This window comes from Trematomus bernacchii, unplaced genomic scaffold, assembly GCF_902827165.1.
Source record: "Trematomus bernacchii unplaced genomic scaffold, fTreBer1.1, whole genome shotgun sequence".
Lineage (NCBI taxonomy): Eukaryota > Metazoa > Chordata > Actinopteri > Perciformes > Nototheniidae > Trematomus > Trematomus bernacchii.
In genome coordinates this window covers 288,820-304,688 of record NW_022987600.1, presented here as the reverse complement: position 1 = coordinate 304,688, position 15,869 = coordinate 288,820, and the positions used below count along the sequence as shown (strand labels likewise).

General features: G+C 41.5%; 1 protein-coding gene and 1 pseudogene across 1 annotated transcript; one reads left to right on the top strand and one right to left on the bottom strand.

Annotated features, from left to right (window-relative positions):
- Positions 1-392: 392 nt before the first annotated feature.
- LOC117482557 (protein ANTAGONIST OF LIKE HETEROCHROMATIN PROTEIN 1-like) lies at positions 393-1,275 on the top strand. The gene is made up of 2 exons (XM_034130688.1): positions 393-1,126; positions 1,218-1,275. The coding sequence occupies exons 1-2, from the start codon at positions 393-395 to the stop codon at positions 1,273-1,275; spliced, it is 792 nt and encodes a 263-aa protein (XP_033986579.1).
- Positions 1,276-2,165: 890 nt separating this feature from the next.
- On the bottom strand, positions 2,166-15,232 carry LOC117482556 (annotated as a pseudogene).
- Positions 15,233-15,869: the final 637 nt, after the last annotated feature.

Genomic DNA, 15,869 nt, shown 5'->3' with positions numbered 1-15,869 from the left:
GGCAAGAGATGATTCGAAAGAGGCGACTTGTAGCAAGACGAGGTATAGAGGAAGCTGACGCGAGAGTTCTGGCAGCCCGCAGAGACTACTGGAGGACTCTAACTACTACTACTAATACTTCTTCGAGACTACAATGCTACTTGGTAAGCTAACGTTCGCTAACTAGCAATGTGTTTAGGCTCACGCTCCCCATACGACCAAAGAATTTCAAGTATTTAATTAATTGTAGCTACCACTTTTACGTATTAAAATATGTATGCTTTTGTTTGTGTATTTCAGAAGTTACTTCGCCGCCCTAGACCATGTGTTTGGATGCTCGACCGAGCTACCGAGTGGTGGAATGTGATTGTTCCATCTTTCACACACACACTCAGTGGGTGGAGAACTTCAGGATGTCTGAAGAAACCTACGTCTACCTGTGCAACAAACTGCGGCCAGCGATGGAGAAACAGGACACACCATTCCGCGTGTGTATACCTTTTAAGAAGAGAGTGGCCATCGCACTGTGGAAGCTTGCTACCGGCTCAGAGTACAGAAGCATAGGACATCTTTTCGGAGTGAGCAAGACAACTGTGTGCCGGTGTGTGCAAGACTTCTGTGCTGCTGCAGAGACGTTGTTAGTACCGGAACTAATTCGTTCACCAGACCGGGAGAAATTTGCAGAAATGGCTGCCTACACTGAGAACAGGTGGGGGCTCCCTCAGTGTGTAGGTGCTATTGATGGGTCACACATACCCATCTTGGCACCACAGGAATACCACTGTGACTATTTCAACCGTAAAGGCTGGCACTCCATCATCCTTCAAGGAGTTGTTGATGGTAAGGGACATTTCTGGAATGTGTTTGCAGGAATGCCTGGGAGCTTGCATGACGCTCGGGTTTTGAGACTGTCCACATTGTGGGAGTTGGCCAGTCGTGGCAACTACTTTCCAGCTTGCACCAGGAACATTGGTGGGGTAAATGCTGGCTATTACATCCTGGGAGACAATGCCTATCCCTTGCAAAACTGGCTCATAAAACCCTTCGCTGACACTGGACGGCTAACAGAAGAACATGTGACATACAACAAGAAGATTTGCAGAGCACGGGTAGTGGTTGAAAACGCTTTTGGTAGACTGAAGGGAAGGTGGCGTTGCCTCATGAAAAGAAATGACTGTGATGTGAAACTTGTTAAATCAATGGTGCTGACATGCTGTGCTCTGCATAACCTCTGCAAGAGTCATGGAGAGACCTGTGATGATGGGTGGGATGCACCAGCAGCAGAGCCAGGGGTAGCAGTGGCACAAGGTGCAGAGGAGGAGGGCAGGGACATACGAGAGGGTCTGATGCACTACCTGAATACATAAATAAAAAAATAATGTTTCACATACATGTGTTTGTCAAATTATTTAAACCCAAGAAATGTTATCAGAATTGACTATTTAGTAAATATTTGAATTTCAAGCACCAGTATTTACTGCCCCATAAAAATAATAATCTAAGCAAATATCAAAGCAAACTATAAACATAAATACAACAGTGTAAAACACAGCAGAACTATATTCAGCTTCAAGGTTTTGTATTTTGTCATACGAACATAGCTACAGTGTAGTTATAGCTACAGTGTAGTTATAGTTTATTTTGTTCTCTTCTCTTTTAAATATATAAGCAATGTGTTTGAGTCTAGCACAACGAGGGTATTACAATTGAGTAATTTTTACTAAATGTATTATTTATCATGTATTCTTAATACCATTACAAAATATGTAATGTTATGTTTTAGAGGACCTCAAGTGAGCAAACTCAATTCCAAACAGTATGCAGAGTTGTCCTGCTAAAGACTTAAAATGTTTTATTTAACCAAGTATTTATTCTCTTATTTGCTTTAATTGCAACAGATGATAAAGGTTTCACTGTGCAGTGCTTTGTGGGCGATGATGGTGTTTATGATATTTCTGACTGAAGAGGGACGCCTAGATGATGCCATCTTTCTGTGTGATCGCTGTTGGGTGCAATTATTTATCAACAAGCAATAAGATAAGTCAAAGAAGTACTTTATTTAACACAAAGTGTTTTCTTGCAGCAGCATAAAAAAGGCATGGCATTATACAATACAAAAAAAAAAAATTATTGTATTGTATTAAAGATAAAAAATATACAAGAAAGTACAGCCAGAGGTTATTGGATCACAGAGGCGGAGGAGACGGGGCACGTTGGCTGCCCGTTCCCACTAGCACCTGGCAAATAGTGCGCATGAAGGATGCATTAAAGCTCTCTGCGTGAGCCATCTCCTCCCTTCTCAAGGCGGCTTCCAACACCCTCGCCTCCCTCGCCTCCACCATGGTCTGGTTCATGTACTGAGCCTGCAGGACCCGGTCTTCCCTCTGCTCGGCATGGATCTTCTCCTGCTGGGCCAGGTTCTGCTCCTGGTGTTCCTTCTGCTGGGCCAGTTGCCGTTCCAGCAGGGCCAGTTCCTCTCCTCCTCGTCTCCTCTTGCCTGGGTGACAAGATAATTATATAAATAATAATTAGCAATAACAATGAAAAAACACAGGTACAGGTCACACAAGGATATAAGAATAAAATGTATAAACAGAACAGTAAGGATGAATTAAAGAAAGTTCTGGCCCTAGATACTAGCTGCTTACTAGCTAGTTACTTTACTTGTAACAGAGCATTCGCACACAGTGGTACAGCTTATTTTACTTACTGACGATGGATGGTCTACATTTTTTTTTTAAAGTCACAATTCCAGCCTATTTCTTACCTAGAACCACACGCGGTGTCGAGCTGGCACTCGGCGTTGGTGTCTGTGCTCGAGCTGGAGTTTGTGCTGTAGATATGGATGATATCGATGCTGTGATGTTGGTTCATCCTCGCTATTCAAAACGTAATCATCTAGAACAGAAACATGACTTGTTAATTCCACAAACTACTGCAGCACAATACTATAAATAGCAACAACAACTATAGAAAAGACAAACTGAACGTAAACAATGGCACATGTGGTGTTAGCAAACACTAGCTCTAGCTAATGCTATCTGCCTTAGCTAGCTAGCTAGCCTTCGGGGCTCCATAAAAGCATGGGTTGTCGAACATAAATGTAAGGATACAATAGACTTATTTGTTAAAAGTGAGCTTTAGAACAGATAGGGACACAAAGGTTTCAAGAAAATAACAGAGCGTTAGCAAAAACGTACCATTCATAGACTCCAGTTAAACGCTGTTGCTGAGTCCAGGCCTCCCTCCGCTAGCCGGTCTATGGCCGTAAATGCTGTTCATGAGGTCAAACCACTTCCAGTTTTTCCTACTGGCACCACTGGTGTTGTTATTGTCCTTCACCAAGCGATATTCACCCTTCATCTTTTTAAGTTTTTCCCTACACTGCACGACAGTCCTTGAGTACCCGCTTGTGGCCATCAGTGTAGACACCTCCTGAAATACTTTAATATTTCGAGTCATCCCGTCGAGCTCCCGCTGGATCTTGTCATCAGAAATGTAATGGAGGAACGTCGTGACTTCCTTGACCGACCATGGTGTGCTTTTCTTTGCCATTGTTAACTTCTTAGTCCTCTGTTAACAAAAATGCTGTTTGTAAAAATGCTGCAAGCATCGCTGTATATATGCGACGCTAGGGATTATCTCGCGCGCGATTGTGGCGATTCTCTCCAACCAATCAGCAGCCGAGAGCGTTGACGTCACAAACTCAGTACGGTTGTCTCGGCCCTAGCCCCACGATTTTATGAGGCCAGAAAAACTGTGAATTAGGACCCGCCGGCCGGTACTAGGCCAAGTGGAAACACAACCACAAACGGGCCGCTGACGTCACAGCCCTCTTAAACCGGGCTGCGCGATGTAGTGGAAACGCGCCATAACGTTGCCGTTAGCGGCCGACTCTGCCTACTAAGGGCTTCTCGGCAAGTCTGCAGAATCCTATGGGTGACGTCACGGACACTACGTCCATTTATATATACAGTCTATGGTTGACACGTACGAGGGATTTGACTTGATGTCATGGTGCATACATAAAAGTAAAACAAAAATGAAAAACACAGATGGAACTATTTTACGAAAACTATAATAACTTAAACTAATATAAAATATAGCAAAAATATAGCAGTATTTACATAGAAATAGAATGGAATAATATTTGGCAGTAATTGTTAGGGAATAATTCGCTTAGGTATTCAACCTATGACACTGTTCATCGTTTTCTCCTTTCACTGTCTATTTTCCAATGGCATAGGTCTACGGCCTTGGGTATTGCTGCCATCTCTCTTAAGGAGGAGCAGCTTGGGATCATTGTTGAGGCTATGACAGAGCACAAGCTGACATGAGGGAGTTTATTGTTCAGGAGCGTGGGTTCCCTGGCACATATTCTTTTCTATGGACGACAGCTCTAGTTAGATTCAGGATCCATATTTGTTTAGTCTCGCTGATGAGGAATGTTGATTATTACACTCCGAACTAGTTAAAACCTCGAACTACAGAAGAGTTCTTCAGAATTGGTTTGGCATCCGCTGTGTCAACTCGTGGCTCATGACATGTCTTGTGAATTCTCCGGCCGAGGCTCCAAATAAACCGTCAGTGTTTGCCATCAAAGTTCCTGCTCTCCTCGTGTCTCTCTGAGTCTCGTCTCCATTGCTTCAGAAGTTTCCATCACAGTAATAAAAAAAGAAAACGAGGGCTCTGATCCATCTGTCTCTGGATCGGGTCGTCCAAAAAAATCGGATGAGCTGACAGGAAAGAAAGCATGAGGTCTTTAATGGCTGCCATCTTGGCTCCACACAGCAACACTGGAGTGAAACACATCTGTGGGTCCAGGTGGTCATTTTCACTGCTTTACTGAAGGATAATCAACAGAGGTGTAAAGTAACTGAGTACATTTACTCAAGTACAATTTTGAGATATAGTACTTATACTTGAGTATTTCCATTTAAAAGGTACTTTTGACTTCTACTCCACTACAATTCAGAGGTAAACTGTGTACTTTTACTCCCCTACATGTATTTAATAGCTTTAGTTACTTTACAGATCTGGATGAATGATGTGAAATATAATCAAGTGTTAAATCAGACTTTAGTTCCACCTGGAGTAAATTCACAAGCTACCCTGCAGTATACAAAGTCATTCAAACTAGCTGCACCTTTACCAGCTTTGAGAACACTTTAATGATCAATCATTATAAAACATATCATATATATTATTCTGAAATGGACCAATCTGCACAATGAGCACTTTTACTTTTGGTACTTTAACTATATTTTGATGCTGATACTTTTCTACTTTCACTTGAGGAACATTTTGAATGCAGGACTTTTACTGTAACAGAGTATTCCTACACTCTGGTACTTCTACTTTTACTGAAGTACAAGATCTGAGTACTTCTACTTTTACTCAAGTATAAGATCTGAGTCCTTCTCGTCACCTCTAAGTTCGATAACAAAACGATCAAAGCAGGGTTTTGATTCGGACCATGTTGATTTGTGAATGTGACATTTGCCAATAATAGTTAGAAGCTGAATAATATAGTTCATAGGGTTATGAAACACAATATCACATCAAATAAATGAATGTGTAGAATATATTATACCTGATTAAGCCTCAAACTAATCCAATTATAGTTATGAGTGAACCATATGGTGTAGTGCATTTTACCATACTTTACATTGGGACACCCTTATGTTAGAAGCCTACACTTTTACTCAAGTACAAGATCTGAGTACTTCTCCCACCTCTGATAATCAACATATTTACCAGTATTGGAATGTTGTTGCGTCACGGTACTTTGATATTAAATAAAGATGAGATGATTAATGCATATGCTTGCTGTTTCTGAGCGAGGGATCCATTAATTAACCCCCCACCCTCTTAGAGAGTGTGTGTTGGCTGCTGGTGGGTGTTGAGCTGCAGATGGCAGGGGAGCTTTGGGAATCCGACACGAGCTATTTGGAGCCGCTGCGTCGGCGAGGTTCAACTTCCTGTACGGGTCTTCAGGAGAGCTGTACGTTTCCACAGGAAACAAATAAGATATAAGGTAAGGTACGTTTATTTATATAGCACATTTTCAGACGCAGAGGCAATTCACAGTGCTTTACATCATCATTAACACTCAATAAGAAGACAACAGAAAGGAACATAATAAATAAACATAATGGAATAACAGATTAATACAAACCATGCATACAAGAGATACAGCATAGTTTTAAAACAACATTGTAAATATGGTAGGTGCTAAAACAAGTTAAAATACTTCTGGGTAAGCAGCTGAAAAAAGTAGTGTTTTTAACCTCGACTTAAAATAACTCAGCGTTGGTGAGTGCCAAATATAAGTGAGCAAGTCTCGGGAAAAGTTTGGTGTAGAGTCAGGAGTCATGTCGCGGTCTGAGAGGAACTTTACTTTTCTAATAAAGCTGAAACTGTCCAGATGGCTTTGGACCACAGGGTTCTCCGGGGGATCTGTCTGTTGCAGAGATACTAATGTGATTTTTTTTAGGGCCACTTTTGGAGTTGGCATGGAATGGGAAACGATGCTGTGTTCTTAAACTGCACTGTAACTGTTATTCATGTATTTTGTCTTCTATGTTTATTTTATTATCTTTGCTTGCCATTTTCTTAATGTCTTTCATTTTTGTACAGCACTTTGAATTGCCTTGTGTTGAAAGGGGCTATATAAAGAAACTTGCTTTTCTTTTTTTTACAAGTGACTTATTTATTCAAAAAGTTGACGTCTGTACACAGAGTTCTGATCCACCATTAACAGACCTTCACTTCACATTAATTTATCAGGTAAAATGTTATTACAATATCAGGAAGGACATTTATTTACACTACAACCAAGTAAAAACACATTAATTCTTTCCCAGTATAAAAATAACTATTGTTTTTTTTCACATGTTCTATCAGGTTAATTGCACATTTTATTATATGTTTAGGAAATGTCTATAAGTGTGTGCTGCAAGCTTGCATAACATTAACCTATAGATAAGAGGTTAATTTGCTGCTTCCTGTCAGTTTCTGACAGGAAGCAGTGTGCTCAGCCCATGGACGGTGTTTGGCCGGTAACGGGCGCCGGGGTCCGGTCTTCTCGGAGTCAGGTTGCTTGGGAATGCAGCCCAAAGTAGGTGGTAAACTCCATCTAAGGCTAAATACCGGCACGAGACCGATAGTCGACAAGTACCTTAAGGGGAAGTTGAAAATAACTTTGAAGAGAGAGTTCAAGAGGGCGTGAAACCGTTGAGAGGTTTTTACACACTCAAACGCATGTTGGCACTCAGGGGTCCAAACGTAGTCCACCTTGGGACTTATCAAATTAGTTAGTGGTTGGGCTACAGTGGAAAAGTTGCAGCAAAAACTGCGATAATAGCCTGCCATACCGAGGAAACGGCAGAGGTCACTCCTGGTGACGGGCACAGCACATTCAGCCACCGCAGCAACCTTAGCTTCCACTGGTCGGACTTGGCCTTGCCCAACCTGCTTCCCTAAATAAGTGACAGTGGCTTTACCAAACTCACATTTGGCCAGATTTAGAGTAAGTGTGCGAGGCGGGTGAATACCTGCCCCAGAATCTGTACAGGTGGGTGTGTACACTATGAGATCATCCAAGTACGCGTTACAGTTACTTATACCTGACAAGAAGGTATTCACCAACCTCTGGAAAGTGGCAGGAGCATTACATATACCAAAAGCCATGACTGTGTATTGTAGGAAGCAATCAGGCGTAGCGAAGGCGGAGATTTTTGAGGCACGGTCTGTTAAAGGTACCTGCCAGTAACCTTTAAGCAGATCCAGTTTGCTAACATATTTTGCGGAACCTAAGTTATCTATGCAATCCTCCATCCGCGGCAACGGATAGCAGTCTGACACCGTAACAGCATTCACTTTATGGTAGTCAGTGATAAAGCGCGGAGAACCATCAGATTTAGCCTCTACAAGGCACGGAGAGCACCATGGGCTAGAGCTCTGTGTAGCCAAGCCATTAGATACAAGATACTCAGCCTCCTGTTTCATAAGAGCACGTCTTACGTTGGAGTTTGCGCGGTACGGATGTTGTTTAATTAGCCTCGCGCCTTTTACATCAATGTCATGTTTTATCACAGTGGTTTGTGTCGGGACATCATGGAAAAGGCACGGGAAACAAGCCACTAACTGAGTTATGTCATGCTGTTGCCCCTCCTGCAGATGATTTAACGTAGTCTGCAGGGTCTTTATCATCTCAGAGTTACATAATCGGGCACCCGGCTGATGATGTGAACGCATCACCAAGCCGTCGTCAGATGGACCGGAACTATCTGTAACTATCAACGCGGAAACAGCGACTCTTTGATTATCCAACCCTGCAGGCTGACTATCAGCGGCGGTGCGAGAATGGTAGTGCTTTAGCATATTGACATGACAGACGCGCGTTTTACGCGAGACTCCATTAGTCTCCTTTTAACTTTCTCCTGGCTGCGAAAGAACCAACACTAGAGTGGCCGCGATCGCTGTGAACGCTGTGGCGCAGACGGACCCGGTGGAATCCCGGGGTGACTCCGCCACTGACAGCCGGCGGCACACACGCACGCACGCACATGTCACTGTTAATGGCCAGCAGGTCACTGCCTTGTTGGATACTGGTAGCTTCATGTCTCTGGTGAAGCAAAGTCTTTACCAGTTGGAACTATGGAGCAGACAAACAGACATTTTGTGTGTTCACAGGGTCGCTGAATTTATCTCCACGCCTCATTTTGCATTTAATGCTCGGTTCCTTGTAGTTGACGACATGTTTCCCTCTCCGGCTACTTCCTCGATTTTCATTCTCTGGTGTTGGCCTTGCCTTGCCTTGCTACTTTAAAAAGAGACATTGTCAAAAGGAAACACTTCCATGTAGGGCAACTACATCTTTAAGGGGCCCTTTTTTTAGGGAGGTTTTCCCTTTCCTGTAGTGTGTTCTATAGGTTTTAGTGCATCTAAATTATCTGCAAAGACTAAAATCCCTGTGTTCCCTTCAGAGTGAAACGTCTCCATGGGACTCCTTTGTTTACTTCCAGAACATAGCGACATCACCATGTAACACTCGCACTTCTATTGGCTAGCTCTCCAACACATTGTACGTGATAGGCTATGCGGCGGGACATCTCTAAGCTGTTGACCAATCACAACAGAGCCGGCCAGCTAACCAATCAGAGCAGACTGGGCTCTGGTTTCAGACAGAGGGTGAAAATAGGTGCTGCAGCACAGGCAGTATGAGAAAAATAAAGAGCTTTTTGAACATTAAAGCATGGAGATGGGTCAAAATATTTCCATTTATGTTCACAAGTGTTGCGTTCTATTTTTTTTATGTTGAATTTTTTTCTCTTGCATGTGCTCTGTGTTTTTCTGATGTAAATCTTTTGCGACCCGTGATTTTTTAAAAAACATTCTGATTAATTCTCCCATATGTTTATTTTGTTCAATATGCTTTGACATCTACCCTCCATTTAAATTCCCCACAACTTTGATGTGAAAGTAAACAGACGTAATTAGTCACGACTCACTTACATGAATAATACAGTTTCTGTTTACTTTTCAAACTATTTTGGTTTTAGCAAAGACTGCAAAGATTACCTTAGTAACAAGTGGTATCTTACTGTGTTTTACATAAATGGCTCAATGGACAAAAATACACATTCTTATTTACCATGTTGTTGTTTTTTGTTATATTATACTAATCTCTAATGAACTGAGGGTGTTAAATCATGCCCTTTCCGAAGAGGACCATAATGTAAAGATTATTGCACTTTTATCATGTTGGTAACACTTTAATAACTTATTTAAATGATATTTTTTGAAAGGATAAGTTCCAATGAACATATCATCTTAAGGGCAAACAAGAGACTGAGATTGAGAGACTCATTTTTTCCATGTATTTAAATCTGCTTCCTCAAAATGTGTATTTCCTCTCTGGTAAACGTCTTCCTTTTTTGTTCCAACAATGACTTTGTGAACCCAGGTCTTATTTTATTTCAGCTTCAGTGCTGTTGAAATCAAACCACAAGCATGGCTTTTATGACATCTTCTCAGTTGGAGCTGCAGTGTAAATACTATGAAATCCAGGAGATAAGAGCATGGAGGAAATCTCTGTATAAAGATCAATGTTCCCTGCTGAGAGAGAGCCTTTGGAGAAGCTTCCCTGGGTCAGACACGTAATTTTCCGGCACAGCGTGAATCAAAGGATCTACAGCATGACTCCTAAAGCTAGAGCTGCTCTTTGAATTCTCCTGGAGGTTGTTTTGCTAAAAGTGTTATAGTGGATGTTTATCCAATGTATTACACAGCTTAGGTGAATACTCAATGCTGATTGGTCACTCTGGTAAGTTCCAGAGTTCTGCTATTTTTCCGCTAACATACCATCGCTAAGGAGAACAGACCGTTGCTAGGGAGGATCAAGGGGACTGTGTGCAGTCGTATCAATCTGGAGAAAGAAGTCCGGTCCATTTAACGTCAGCTTTGGACAACAAAAAATGGTTTTCTCCTTTTTGAATATTCATTTTTATATTTGTGCAGAGATAGTAAATGTATGTTCACATATATACACAACCAATATATTATATATATTTACATATATTACATGTTACTTGTTAGACGCTTTATATATATATTACTCAATATATGGAAAGCGGCAATTACTGATGTATTATCCCATATACTGCAATATATTATTCTATATATCAATATATATTTTGTAGATATGAATAAATATGTTTTTCATGTTGATTATTAATCAGTATCAGTTGGTGTAGCCAACAGCAAGATTTCCTTTATTAAATATTTATGTTATGTTTATATTAATATATGGGGAAATATATTTTCTTTGCGTAAGGGGCGTAAATGGGGTGCCGTGGTTTGTTTGTGTGTGTCTCTCCCCCCTCTCCCCCTGATTGTCTCCCTGCAGGTGCAGCCGCTCCCTCAGGTGCTCCCAATCCCCAATCAGGGCCTCCATAAAGGACCTGAGGAAGGCTGCAGTCTCTCTCTTCCTTCTCCTCTGGCAGCATGTGTGGTGTCTCTGTGTGAGACCTGTTAGGTTAACCTGTGTTTTGTTCATTGTTAGATGTGCTCCAGTTTACCTTAGTCACTTTCTTTTAGGAGAAAGTTGTTCTTAGTTTACCTTAAAGGGGACCTATCATGCAAAATGCACTTTTTTATGTCTTTTATACATAAATATGTGTCCCCGGTGTGTCAGGGAACAAAACCCTCTCTTTTCCTCCGTACCCACATCTCAAAAAAAAGAAAGAAAGAAAAGGGTGGTGCTAACAAGCAGATCCACAATTTTCGCTCATATAACGTCATTGGCGACATCCGGCCAACGTGACACATCCTAACCTATTGTCTCCGGCACACGTGACACGTCCCAACCTATCGTCTCTGTATACAGTTGCAACTGTGTGTCTGTGTATTCAGCAGGATGTCTGCTGGAGGCTTAGAGTAAAGTTGTTGTATATATAATGGCACTGTTCTAGCGGTAAACACTTAAGAAAGAACATGTCAAGCTATGTGCTGCATCAGAAACAATGTGCGGCGTGTTTTGGCAAGCATGCTAACCTAGCCATGGAGCTAACGCTGTAGGCTACTGGAGAGAATATGTGTAACATAATGTCCTTGTGATAAACCACAAAGAACAGACTGGATTATTGCAGAGTATAACTGGATCAGCAGCTCCTGAGACAGGTTGTACTCCCTGAGCTGGCGCAGGAAGTCTTCTGCTTTCATGATATACATGCAGCGCAAAAATATTCATCATCTGTGGAGGGCAGTCCCACACATCTAGTGTGATACCACATGTGGCAGGGGGTGCACTTAATCTGACAGGGAAAAAGATAAATACCTTAGAATACTGTCAAACATTTCGTCAGGTTCACATCAATCATCCTGATTAGGATGTAAAAGTAAGCCGCTTTAATTTCCTTAGACATTATTTCAATGGCAATGGGTTTCAGATATAGGGTTAAAATCTTAGCTGTGGTCCTTTCTGTTTAGAGTCTGTGTTCCTTCAGCTGCTCCAGTGCAAAGACATGCAAGTTAGGTGAATTAAACTATACATTTTCAATAGCTGTGTGATAGTGAGTGTTCACCCAGTGATGTTGTGGTAACTATCCAAGGTGCATCCCAGTCTTCCAGCAGAAGGTTGGTCAGGACATGAGTTTCTCTACATACCCACGTATCAATGTCAGCCCCCGAGCTGAGCTCCCCACAGGCCCTACAGAGCTGGGATAGGTCATCTGTAAAAAATAAGATAATGTATTTTAATGGCAATAGACACATTCAAGTATACCTGGTAGAGTTCTGTATACCTGAATTTGTCACCAGAGACATTGCCATATCTAGCCGCAACATGGCCACATCCTTCTGGTCAAAAATCTGCTCTGCAAGCTAAAAACTGTCTGATAAGTATAATTTTGAGGACTTTTTAATAATGAGAAATAGCAACAGATGTAATCAAATGTTTACCTTGCACACAAACACCCCGCATGATGCCATGTCCTGTTGTTTGGGGTGAGCAACGGTTGAGCATGCCGATCTCCCAATTGCCGGACACTTCTTGCGGACCAATGCTCTACACACAAAACACACATTTATTACAGTTTGCCCATTTTAACATTTGCCCAAGTAAAATCATTTAATTCAAGATCAGTTGAATCCTGTCAAAGGACAAAAATGCTTGAATTACCTTTTTGTTGCTCCCAAAAGATGATCCATGGTGTATGAATACATGTATTTGTTTGGTATCTTTTTTTTAAGGACAACCTCACCTATACAACCTGATAGTTATTTTTTTCATTTTGAGATACTATATGAACATTTTGGACCCAAAATCACAAAAACGATATTTTTAATATAGGATGCACAACGAAACAATTTGAAAGCTGGAAATATATACATGGGATGTGACTATGATAATGTGAAAGTTTGATTGCGGTAGCATGAACCTATATACAAATGTTATGAACAAATAACAGGTGTATCCATAGGCGTGTTTTCCTCATTTCTCAAGTTCTGTCAACAGTGACACTAATCCAATCCAATCCACTTTATTTATATAGCACATATTAAAAACAGAGGGTTTACCGAAGTGCTTCACAGCCACATAATAAAATATAATATTACAATAATAGATAAAAGGCACATAAGGGCTATGGACAGACAAATAAAAGCATAACAATCGATAAAACATAGCTCAAACTGACTCAAAAACGAGGGAAAAGAGGTGGGTCTTCAGGCGGGACTTAAAATGTGGATAAAAACATAAAGAATATCAGGTGAAATGTCAATAAGGAATGCGGTTAGAGGGCTCTAACTGCATACAGACGGGCGGAGTTTGATTGCGCATTTCACTTCTTAAATAACTAATACAACGTATCATTATCAACACTTACATGTGTGCTTTGCTCCCGCCATGGTTTTTAAATGATTCCAGCGGTGTGTCACGCCTCTTTTGTACTCCACCGTTCCCGGAAATGCATCCGCGGAGGAGCCGTGGAGGAACCATCAGTGTATCCTCGATTATAGCTCCTCCAGAGAGCCTGCTCGATGCTCGGTGCTCGGTCCTCACTACCGGAGGACCGAGGAGTCGGGGAGGGGAAATTAGAGAATTGAGAAGCCTCTTATGTCTCGCTGTTTCCTCACTAACACACACAATTGTGACATGTTAATCCAATTTATATTGTTGAGGTCTCCATTTTAGGTTGAATAATTAAAAATATAATATTCTTGTATAACCCTCAATGAAAATGCATTATATTTTATGTTTTCCTATAATCACAGTGTATATACCACACAAAGTGGTTTGTTAAGTTGAATTTAAAAAACATATCCTGACCCTGGTTTTGGCATGGGTCACATTAAAACTGGTTTGTGGCCCTTCACCAGGGTCAGGATACGGGGGTCATCAGAAAAGGCTGATGACCTTTTAAATCTTTTAGGATACCTAAAACAGAAATCCCTTTTTTCTTTACAGAAAAAGTAAACAAATTATGTTTTTTTCTCTTTTTCCTTCAGGAATGGCTGAATAAATAAAGACTCCAACATAAATCATCCAAGGCCTCTCTCTCTGTGTGTTCTTTTTTTATTAAGCAAATAATAATGTGATGGCTTCTCTGACAGCCCTGCCAGTAGGGTAGTCCAGGGTGATGGGGTCTACCACATCAGGAGGTTGGGGGTTTGCAGGAGGGGCCCTCTCCTTCCTCATTGTGGCAATGTTGTGCAGCACAACACAGGCCGTTATGATTCGGCAAGCTCTTTCAGGGGTTTGAGCTCAGATAAAGGAACATTTCCATAAGAAGTACCACAAAAGGCAGTTTAAGAAGCACAAAACAATAAGAATGTACAGTTGCCATACCCTGCTCCAGTTTGTGACACAGTGAAGACTCTGAGAAGATCCTCGATTCATGGACTGACCCAGGCCACTTTGCCTCAAGGCTTGTGATTAGACACCAAGCCTACTTCCACAATAAGAGCATCATAGTCAGTGTAGCATCAATGTTCATTTGAAATGAGTCCATGTTATAGAGAAAGATAGTCCAAGTGTGAAACATGTACTGTGTGAATATTTAAATGTGTGATTTCCTTTAATCACCCAGACTTCAATGTGTGTTCTGTAAGTGAATGTGCAAGATTTACCTGAATGTTGAGGCTGTGGAATGATTTGCATAGTCGCCTTCATTTTCTCCCAGACACGCAGATATGGGTGTGTGTGTACAGTCGATACAGCCAAGCACCCTGGGAAAGCCTATGAAATAGTAGGCTGCATTTATTATACAACAGTGTACGTCATAGGAACAACATTCACTGTAAAGATATAATCACATATCAATACCTGCCATGTTGTAAAATCCCTCTTTGATCGTCTGCGTGGGACATGTGCCAGGAAACACAACAAAGGACTCTGCGAGCCCTGTCAGAGCATGTGCGACCTTATGAATAGCACTGCAGACTGTATTCTTGCTGAGGTTCTCTGCATCACCCACAGCATACAGAAAACTACCGGTTGCAAAGCAATACATACAGTCTGCGGTACTGTAAGAGCACAACTCCGATGTGTGGCATTAGCAATATATGGCTCGAGGAGCTGACACAGATAAGTCAGCCCTTCTGACGAGAACCTGTATCTTTCATACAAATACTCTTCAGAGAAAGCCAAAGGGTTTAGTCTGTCCCTAAAGATCCTCTCCCGCCTGAGAGCGCCTCTGAAAATTCTCGCTCCGAGCTCCACAGTGTCATCGACAAATGGCAACGTCATTTTCGCAGAGCTTTTATAAACTGATCTCTTATACTGGAACCAAACCTACTCCGGAGCAGGTTTGCCGTTCAGCATAAGTTACCATGGAGATATACCCCCGGTAAGAAGTGAACCAGGGTCGTAGGATCGAAGTCAGAATCAATATAAATGTTTTTTATTTTAAAGAAAATTCAGATTTTACATAGTAAAAAAACTGTAAATTATAGTGTCCGTCCAAATATTGTTTTTTACAGATAGTGAAAACTACCCTTGGATGATGGGCTAGTAGACTAAAAGCTTTAGGAATCCAAAGTACAACATATACTAAGTACCCTGTATCAAGATTGATGCAAAACAAGTGACATTTGACCTTTTTAGAGAGATTTAGCCAAAAACCCCCACTTCTGGGGTCATTTGGGTGGATTTGACCTATCTCTGGCCCCCCTTACTCGATTGGGATCGTTGACACACCTTTCTGACCGTTAGAGCCAATAGAATCGAAGGGGGAGGCCCCCACACACACTCGTTGTAAAGAGAAAAGGTAGGGGCTTCGCGTTTGAAAATCTAGGTTAGAGTGGAGCTACATTCTAGCTCTGGCATTTGGAAACTAAAACGCAGTTTTATTGCTTATGGATTATCAGAAATCATTTCAAAGAAG